This window comes from Meleagris gallopavo, chromosome 30 (assembly GCF_000146605.3).
Source record: "Meleagris gallopavo isolate NT-WF06-2002-E0010 breed Aviagen turkey brand Nicholas breeding stock chromosome 30, Turkey_5.1, whole genome shotgun sequence".
In the NCBI taxonomy this organism is placed as follows: Eukaryota; Metazoa; Chordata; class Aves; order Galliformes; family Phasianidae; genus Meleagris; species Meleagris gallopavo.
Genome location: NC_015040.2, coordinates 4,414,581 through 4,424,279, shown reverse-complemented (window position 1 = coordinate 4,424,279; position 9,699 = coordinate 4,414,581). Strand labels below are relative to the sequence as shown.

The window sequence follows — 9,699 nt, the reverse complement described above, 5'->3', positions numbered from 1 at the left end:
AAAAAAGTGTCTGTGTCTTTTGCCATTATTCAGTAGCAAGCCTCAACACCTGTCACAGAGTTCTAAGGGCTTTAGTGTCTTCACTGTATCTATTGTAGTCATTATGGCACTTTCCTGTTTCGGTGCTGCTGAGAAGTACACTGGTGCTTACATAGTACAGTAATAGATGCCCTGTAAAATCAGTTGCTTCTAGTATTTTCTATAACCAGAAATTAGAAGCAGTTTAAATGCTGTTAAATGTGAAATGCATGTGTTTAATTTTGTTGTGGTATTACTGTTTCTTCTTGCTTAGAAAACCTTTAGCAGAAGTGATGTTGCTGAATTCAACAGTCTTAACTGTTTTGATGTGCAAGTGAAGTCCAGCAGTAGTAGTTTTACTGTAATTCCAGTCCTTGCTTAAAGGATCAAAGTACTCAGGGTTTTCTCCGTGTATTTTTTTAGGTTAATGTTTTGTTCTCAGACCTGTTGGTCCAAATTCTGTCCACTCCCTGAGAATGACTTTCCTTGTAGTTATTCAAATGCTGCCCCCAATTTCAAAGATGTTTGTGAACTGAACAGGCAAAAAATCAGTACTACAAAAATAGTAGCAGAACTCTGATGTGTGTAACTCCATTTCTTTCAGGCTGTTATGGAATACGTCCAGATTTGGTGAATGAAAGCTGGTCTTGCTCACGATGCTCAGCCAATGCATGGGCAGCGGTAAGCATCTACTCTTCTGGAGACAGAGTTGATGAGATGCTTCCACAGCGGTGGGTGGTGGGAGGGTATTTTCTGCCTTTACATCCCAGGCATAGTTGTTTGTTTTTTTTTCTGAAAGGTCTGGCAGACCTTTCCAGTCCTGCTCTGAAGTAGTTTTGTTACTACAGGAATGTTGCCTGTGTAATCTCAGGGGAGGAGCTCTTCAGATGACCACTGATGGGCGGTAAGTAATGTTTTTAAATGGTTTTGTTCTTCCTTATTGCATCTCATATTTGGTATTGTGAGTTTGGGTTTGATGCTCAGAGTATCAGCAATTTTGGGCACTGTGGAGGTAACTGCTCACTAAATTTGCAGGGTGAACTTTGGTAACTGCTGTCTTACAGGTGGGACCAGATTTTTCAGTTGCGGGGTTATGTGGCCCTGAACACCCTTAAATTTGGTTCCTTCTCAGTGAAAGGTTTTTTTTTTTTTTCTAGAAAACATTTAGTATCATTCAAGATCAAATGCCTAAGAAGATTGAGCCCTATTGTTCCAGAGACCTTTACCTTGGCAACAGTGATTAACAAATTAGTTAGTAATGTTGCCAAGGCTGCCAACCACCACCATAAACATTCCTTGATACTGTAGGTGAAGGAGTCAGAGAAATGTTAACTGCTCCCTGGAGTGTTTATTTCAAATAGTGGTATATTCTGTTTCCTCTTTACCTCTTTTTTCCAGGTGGGTCCATATAATTTGTGCTATTGCTGTCCCTGAGGCCCGTTTTCTCAATGTCATAGAGCGTCATCCTGTGGATATCGCTGCTATTCCAGAGCAAAGATGGAAACTGGTAGGTGTCTTCTGCTGTCGGTGTTCTCACTCTTTTCCCTACAAGTCGTAGAATCACAGAATGGTTTGGGTTGGAAGAGGCCTTTAAGATCATCTAGTTCCAACGTTCCTGCTATGGGCAGGGACGCCTCCCTCTAGACCAGGTTGCTCTAAGTGCCACCCTACATGGTTTTGAATCCTTCCAGGGAAGGGGCATCCACAACCTCACTGAGAAGCCTGTTCCACTTTCTCACCACCCTCAAAATAAAGAATTTCTTCCCAATATCTAGTCTAAATCTACCCTCTTCCTGTTTAAAGCTATTTCCCTTGTCACTACATGCCCTTATAAAAATGCACCAGGGAGCTGTATTATTTGGATATGTTCTTGAGCTGCTAAGTGTTTGATATATAAGCAACCATTGTGCCTTTAGTCTCTAGGAATGTGCTCTTTACCCTAGATGGAGCCTGGGATATTTCCCCACCTCACAGTGGGGGTCAAACAAAGTACTGCATGACAGGGAGTGGGCTGGGAGATGGTAACTGGAAAGAAGCTGATGTATGCTGACTAGTTCACCTTTAATTTGTTTTAACTTTCCTTAAAGTATTTCTCTTTGCTCATCAAGAAATGTACTGTAGAAATCAGTAAACATTTATTTGTGACCATGACTGTGAGACACCGCAAAGATCTTAATAAAAGTCCAGCTACAGTTTCTTATCTAGCTGCACGTAGTTTCATATGAGGGATTAGTAATGGATGATTCATTAGCTCTGAGCAATTAATCTTCATGTTAGTTAATGCTCCATCTCTATACTGTGTTATTGCAAAATAAATCATGCTTTTGCTGCTTATTTTGTACTGAATTCAGTTGGATAACAGTTGAGTGTGGTATGGGGGAAGGTGATGTTAGCAGTGATACATTGGTTAGCACTGATATATTTGTTCACTGTGCAGCTATTTAGTGCAGGCAGCCCAGACAGGCCTGGGTGAGAGATTAGGAGGAATCTGTCTGCTTCCAGAGTTATTTCTGTTGTGCAAATGGCTTCTGTACACAAATGTGAATGTAAAAAGCATTCATTATTAAAGTAGAGTGATGGAGCAGCGTGGTGTGAGAGTGATAAATCTTACAGCACTGGGTCTTTATGGATCATCTGACATTTCCAGCATGCATCCTCTTCATTACCGGCACTTGTAACGATGAACCAAAAATCCTTTTGCACAAGACTTAGTTGTACTGCTTAATGGAGCCTCACAAGAAAACATTGTCTTAATTCTTTAGTTCTTCTGTGGCTACCTTACAATCCTATAGAGCCTGGCTCCTATTAGCGAATGTAAAACTTCGCTGCTTCATTCTGCTCTGATGGCTGTTCCACCCAAAGCCTCACTGACCTCCTACATGTCTTTATGTCTGAGTTGAAGCTTTATAGTTCTGTTAATTTCTTCGGTGTTGTATTCCATTTATGCTGTAGCTGTTAGGAGGTAAGAAGGAGGCTTTTAACCTAATTACTGATTACAGAAATAATTCTGCTCTATTGGTCATACTTATGAATGCTGTTATGGAATGGAAGCATGCTCTGTCAATGTCTGTTGAAAATAGGTTGTTGGTGTTGCCACGTATTTAATGCAGCTTTCATAGTTGGATTGGAAGGGACCTCAAAGATCATCAAATTCCTCTGAGTGTCATTTGCTTTGGAAAAGAAAGCAAATTGTCTTGAGCTAAAACTTGAAATCAGTTTAGTGTTATGAACAAGGTAAAGATTAATAATAATTGAGATGTAAAGGCTTATCTAGGAAGCCATACTGAAGCTCACTGAAAGGCAGTGGTGTTAGATCTGGTTTTGTTGTTGATGTAGTGCTAGATAAAATTAGAGTTGACTTTTCTTGCTGAAGAAGTTTGAAGAATATAGAAGAAATAATGTGAAGATTAGTTGAAGTGAGTAGATAAAACTTCTATCTGTGATAATTATTGTTATTTATTGTTGTTTTAAATGCGTTAAGTTACTGTGAGAGGGCTGATGTGTCAAGGAGTTACAATGGCCTGTTTGAGGAGCATCTCCTGTTGTACAGACTAACACCAGGCCTCCCTTTTGCAGCACAGACCTACCAGTTCATTGGTGGGTATTGCATCATTTGAAGAATGCAGTTTGCTTGCTTCCTGATTAATGGTGTATTACAAGCCCGTGTGCATAAATTATTTCTGATGTGGAAATTTGGAATAATTAGCTGTCATTCCTCAGTGGAGTAAATGAATTGCAGTGTTCATCAAGCAGGAAACGGCCCATTCCTTACCTCCAGCTATGACCCAACTCTCTGATGTGCATTCATTCTGAAGATTTTTGTTCTGGGCTTTAGACCTTCTCACATCTTCTTTCCCTCAGAAAACATCTTTAATCTTGCACGTGCTGCTTCCCTGCAGTACTTAGCACTTGTGCTTTTGTACGTCCCATCTCCCACGCTTCCAGATGTTCATCGTTCTTACTCCCTCCACATCTCCTGCATTTCAGTCTCACTGTGGCTCTCATTTTCCTTTATCCTTTGATCGTATTTGCTCTCAATATTCCACTTGTGTATCTCTCTTCTCTGTCGTGAGAAATTTGTTTGCTGCTCGGGTGTCATTAAAAGCGTGCTAATCCTCTTGGAAGAGTCCTGTTTGCATCAATAAAGGGAGGTTCCTGATGCTTGAGGGTTAATACTCCCTGGAGAAGCAGTATTGAGCACACTGTATATCAGCAGTTGTCCCTGCTGGTGAGAGAATTAGGTATTGGCAGTTTAATAATGAGATCTCATTGCTATTGACTTGCTTTCAGTGCTGTGTTCCTGCTGTGCACTTTGCTGTAGTGCTTATCTGGCTTTTGAACATGGTTTACAGAATGATAAAGGCATAGCTTATTAAATAAAATAAAAAAAAGCAACCCACATTCTGGCAACAGAAAGGCCCTGACTTTGAATTTCCTGGCTTTTGTTAATGTAAGTAAAGAAGCCCGAATTAATCTTTGTTGTAAACATACTGACTTAATTTAACTCACAGGAAGTGAATTTGACTTACTTCAGATCCTCATGGGATGGGTCATGGCTGGCGAGTGGCTGGCTGGCAAGAAATAAGGAAGAAGGCATCTCCCCTTCTTTTGTGTGTTTTGCTTTGAAGGAAGAAAGAAATACTCTTTGGAAAAGGAATGGTTTTTATTTGCCTTGGCAAAGCTTTGTAGCTCTTACCTGGGTCCCGTGTACTATGAGAACACAAATATAACTCTGAAATTTGGCAATTCTTTGTTTGCATTTATTATGTAGTTTATAGTGCTTTATGACTGTTCATATTTTTGAGGATACGCTCTTTAGTTAGCTCAGATCTGGAAGCAGAGTGAATTTGTACTTCTGGGAGCTGTATAGACTGACTGTGTGAGCTCAGGCAGCTTATATTGCGTTGCTGATCCTATGGGATGCAGTCATTCATAGGGATCTTACAGCTCAGGTCATGAGTTCTGTGATGATGTGTGCTTTGAACAGTGCATTAACAGGACTGAAGTAAATGAGAGACCATGAAGATGTAACGAGGGAAAGAAAGACCACACTTAACATCAGACACTGCAGAGAGGGAAAGACTGTGATGCGTTGCATCATATGTGATTATGGGACATTTATATTCCAGTGGATGGATGGTTGAGGATGGAGGCAATCAGTCAGACAGTGGGGCAGTGGCTGAAACAAGCCCATGTAGTGTGCTTTGGAGATGGTCATCTAGAAATGGGCACCAAAAATTATTGCATTCTTCTGTTCCTCCTTGTATATGGGAATAGTTTCTCTAATAAATAAATTACTGGGATGTATAGTCAGATTCGCGGGTATATGATATCTCTCAGGATTTTATTTATTTGAAGTAGCACAAGTCATTCTAACAAGTAAAATGCATGTTCATCTCAGGCGTGATAATTTCCCTGATTTGCCTCATCTGAGAAGCCTCAGCCAAGGTAAAGAAGCTGTCATCAATCAGTGACAGACTCTCCAGGCTTAAGATCTTAAAAGCTTAAGAGTGGCATTTGCAAATAGTTGCATGGAAATATTACCAAGTGTCCAACGTAAAATCCCTTGGATTGGGACTACCAAAATCTCATCTGTATTTCTGAGGGGAACAATTTGGTGCTCCTAGGGAATGAATGAGGAGGTTCATCTTTTCCTATTGACACTTAGTACTGGCTTTCAGCAGTCATGTCTTAAATTGCTTGCCTGTTCCTCTTAGGTTCTGTCTCGTTAGATGAGCTTAATGAATAGATCTGCTTTGCAGAAGGTATTTTAAAATACTGGAAGATTTCATACTACTTTCTCCTGCAATTCTGATGTTTGGTACTATGTTTTTATTTTTTCTGTTGTCTGCCATATCTAATCTGACACAAATTCCAGTAAAGCATTTTTAGTTGATGTGTTTTTGTGTAAAAACAAAACAAAAAAAACCAATCCAGATAATATTTTGTTCCATTACAAGAAATGATATTCTGTTGGATCCAATAGATGTAACATTCCATTGAATAGAACAGAGAATTACATAGTTATCCCGTGTTCCATTCTTTCTGAAAATGAAAGCATTATTTTATTGCAGTGTAGCTCTGAAGATGTAGCTGCTGCTTGAAATTACTGCTATTGTGTATATTAAGGGAGATGAGTATTACATTGCAGCCATTCTTAGATAATACTGATGTGTGTTTGTCTGCCATATCCTCCTTTTCAGTCCTCCAGTGAACACAATCTCAAATTGGGTCTAAGTCTCCTCACTGTTAGTATGGTGCTGGAGGACTGAATTAGTGGTAGATGTCATCATTTTTGTGGGAATGACGTCGTCGGTTCCTGCTGTAGTTCCTTGGCTTATAAGTGCTTCTAGGCAAGTGGTTGTAGTTGGACGGGCAGTTCTGGTATCAGACTTGATCCCCCAGCATGAAACATCCCAAGTTTTGGTTGTGGCTTCTTTGCTGCATACACTGATGGTGTATACATTTGTACTATATACACAAATTCTGACCCTGTCGATCATCAGGGTGCCAGTACGTTGCCTTAAAGCTATGCTACTGCATGTTGCTGATTTGTTTTGCTTCTCAGAAATGTGTGTACTGTCGAAAGCGGATGAAGAAGGTGTCTGGTGCCTGCATCCAGTGCTCCTACGAGCACTGCTCCACTTCCTTCCACGTCACCTGCGCGCATGCTGCTGGCGTGCCCATGGAGCCCGATGACTGGCCCTACGTCGTGTCCATCACTTGCTTCAAACACAAAGCAGCCAACCAGAACGTGAGTTTGCTGGTTGGTTTTGTTTTTGTTTCCCTGCACCTGCACTTCTAGCACAGCTTTTCCAATTGCATATTTCTTCCTTTCCTCTGCCACGCAGATTCAATTTCGAAGGGAGGTGACCCTTGGGCAGACTGTGATCACAAAGAACCGGAATGGACTCTACTACAGATGTAAAGTGATCGGCATGACGACACAGACTTTCTATGAAGTAAACTTTGATGATGGGTCATACAGTGACAACGTTTACCCAGAAAGCATTATTGTAAGCAGCTGACTATGGAGGCTATTACAGTTTATAAATGAGTGTAACCTCATGCTGTTCTTCATCTCTGTCCTTCCTCTATGATTTATTTCATTTCATTATTTTGTTCCTTTACAAAGATGGGTTTTTTTTGTATGTGTAGGACTTAACAGAAAGCAGTGCTTGTTTTAAGTTGCATCCTGTTTGTTTTGTAGTTGAATAATCTCTAGTTTTTCAACTGACAACTGTGATTCATGGGGGAAGCAGATTGTCTGTAAGCACTTCTGGTTGAAAATAGGAAATACGCTTAATAGAAGGAATGTATAAAAAAGGCTGATTTGTCATCTCATGGTTTTTCTTCCTGATTGAGCCATTGATTCACCACATGAAACATAGCAAGTCAACCCTCATGTTTTTGTTGACATTGGTGATTTGATGATTAGGGATCTGTAATGAGAAATTTTCTAGAACTGAGTACTGTCACCAGAAGGTGCAAGTGTTTTATTTCTCTTTTTTCACAGTTTATTCGTTTGTTTGAGATTAGTTAATCACAAATCTAGTAGCTTTCTCATGCTTAATTGTAGTGTTATGTGGCAACTTCCCTGAGTAGTGACCTCTTCTACTAGTTGTTGAGCATTGTCTGTTCTGACTGTCTGACCTCTTTGTCTCTATGTCCTCAGAGCAGAGACTGCATCCAACTGGGACCCCCTCCAGAGGGTGAGATGGTTCAACTGCAGTGGACAGATGGAATCATCTATAAGGCCAAGTTTATTGCAGCCCAGATCAATCATATTTATCAGGTATGTACAGAAGAGTACCTACGTGCTTCATGTCAGTATGTCTGACTGTTGCCCTAATTGCTCCCTGGGTGCTTGGATGCTTACTCTGAAGAGAGATGTTTACTCACGAAGAGGGAATTTGCTTTATGGAGTTAATACTACTGGTAGTGTAGAGACATGTAGTGTCACAGTAAGATCAGAATAAAGGTTTTCTGTGACAGAATAGGGATGTATGAATAGATGTCTACACTGTGCTTTTAAAACATAAGCTTTTCTTACAGTGAGAAAAACACACAGCTTTTTGTTTAGAGTTGTGCACTTTCACTTGGATCTAAGGATAAAAAGAGAGTAGGTAAAACAAAAGGATTTGTTAAAGTCAATACAAGATTGTTTGGCATGAAGTAGCTTTCCTCTTGAAAGTAAATGTCTTTGCTCTTTACATGGACAAAGAGGCAACAGGTTGGTCTCCAGAAGGTGTTCCTATCCTGTGACCCATAGTAATTGTTTCCTGTCTGAGCTTTCACTATTATCAAGAAGCTTCTACACAGGAATGTGCCCACAACAGAGAGCCTGTGAAGGAAAAGCCATTCATCTCCATTGTGGGGAAAAGAGTTTAACAGCTGGTGGCTCAGCTTTGTTAGTGATAAAACAACTCAGGTCAAAGTGACCTGCTCTCAGTATTCTCTGATGGCTGTCCAATGGGTTGTGCTAATGTAGCTCATGACCTACAGTTTCCTATGAGTCAGTATTTAAATAAAACTTTCCTTGAGAATTCAAGAGAAAGTAAGAGAAATGATGGATCAGGAGACTATTTCTAGTCATGGGAAGGGACTTTGCAGAGGAGTAGCAGTGTGTAAGAATAATAGCCTTGTACACTCTCATTTTTAAGATAAGAATAGCAGGCAGTTTTTGGTCTTTGAGTCTGTTGCACAGACAGAATCTTTGTTTGTAGAAGGTTGTGATAGTGAATAAAAGAAGATTTAACCTGGTACCCAGTGTTAGTATTTCAGCAGAAGGTTTTATAAGATGCAGTATGTTCATATAACTAAATCTATTTTAAATGGTACCAAGAAGTTGAAAATAACAGTGATTCGTAAAGGAAGGTGTACTTTCTGAACATTCTTTTGAAAAATACATTCTGGAATTTGCAAAGAATTGTTATTTTAAAGAGGTTGGTGCCCCTAGACAATTGTAAAAGGCAAAGGAAGTCCCAAATCTTGCATTTGTTTGAAATTGGGTTCTGATTTCTATCCTTTCTGCACACAGAATATTTCATATCTGTGTGCCAGGAGCACAATAGCCCACCTTGTTAGTTAACAGTCTTTTTTGTGTGTGTAATGGAAGGCAGCTGCTTCAGAGAAGATGTGATCCAGGTGACCCACGTTATGAATAAGTACAATACGTTGTTCCATGAAGATCTATTTTTATGCATGCTTTCCAGTTTAATCACACTATAGGAAATTGTCACTGATTTCTTGAAAGTAAAATAATTTGAAATAGGCTATTCCACTTCGAGTGCCAGATGACAGAAAAATATGCATGAGGAGCCTGTGTTTTTCAAATCGCGCAGTTACCTATAAGTAAAGCTTCTCTCTACGGGGAAAACAGCCTGAATAGCTTTCTATATTGGCTTCCTATGCGCATATTTTTTTCAGCAGTTGCTGTGAGTCTCTATTGTCTGTTTTGGAATAGGATTGTATTTAATAACACAGTGAAACACGGTTCTGTCATGAAATTAGTGTGTTCAGATTAAGACAGAGTGGATTAGCTTTTGGATTTTAAACTTGTCCTGTTTTATTTTGCAGTGGCTTTCCAATTCGCATCTCTAAGTTTGCATTTTGTGTGCTAAGATTAGATCTGTATACTTAAATATATATATATATATATATATATATATATATGTCTGT

General features: G+C 39.7%; 1 protein-coding gene across 3 annotated transcripts in view; it reads left to right on the top strand.

Moving 5' to 3' along the window:
• The window catches only part of KDM4B (lysine demethylase 4B), a 71,977-nt gene that overhangs the window by 58,040 nt on the left and 4,238 nt on the right, over positions 1-9,699 (top strand). For 2 of the 3 annotated variants that reach the window (XM_031557159.1, XM_031557155.1), the window contains 6 exons: positions 623-699; positions 867-922; positions 1,417-1,525; positions 6,587-6,772; positions 6,870-7,034; positions 7,694-7,813. In XM_031557159.1, coding sequence (XP_031413019.1) covers positions 623-699; positions 867-922; positions 1,417-1,525; positions 6,587-6,772; positions 6,870-7,034; positions 7,694-7,813 — 713 coding nt within the window. Of the gene's footprint in view, positions 1-622; positions 700-866; positions 923-1,175; positions 1,323-1,416; positions 1,526-6,586; positions 6,773-6,869; positions 7,035-7,693; positions 7,814-9,699 lie in introns of all 3 variants that reach the window. The other variant, XM_031557158.1, reaches the window with a different exon arrangement.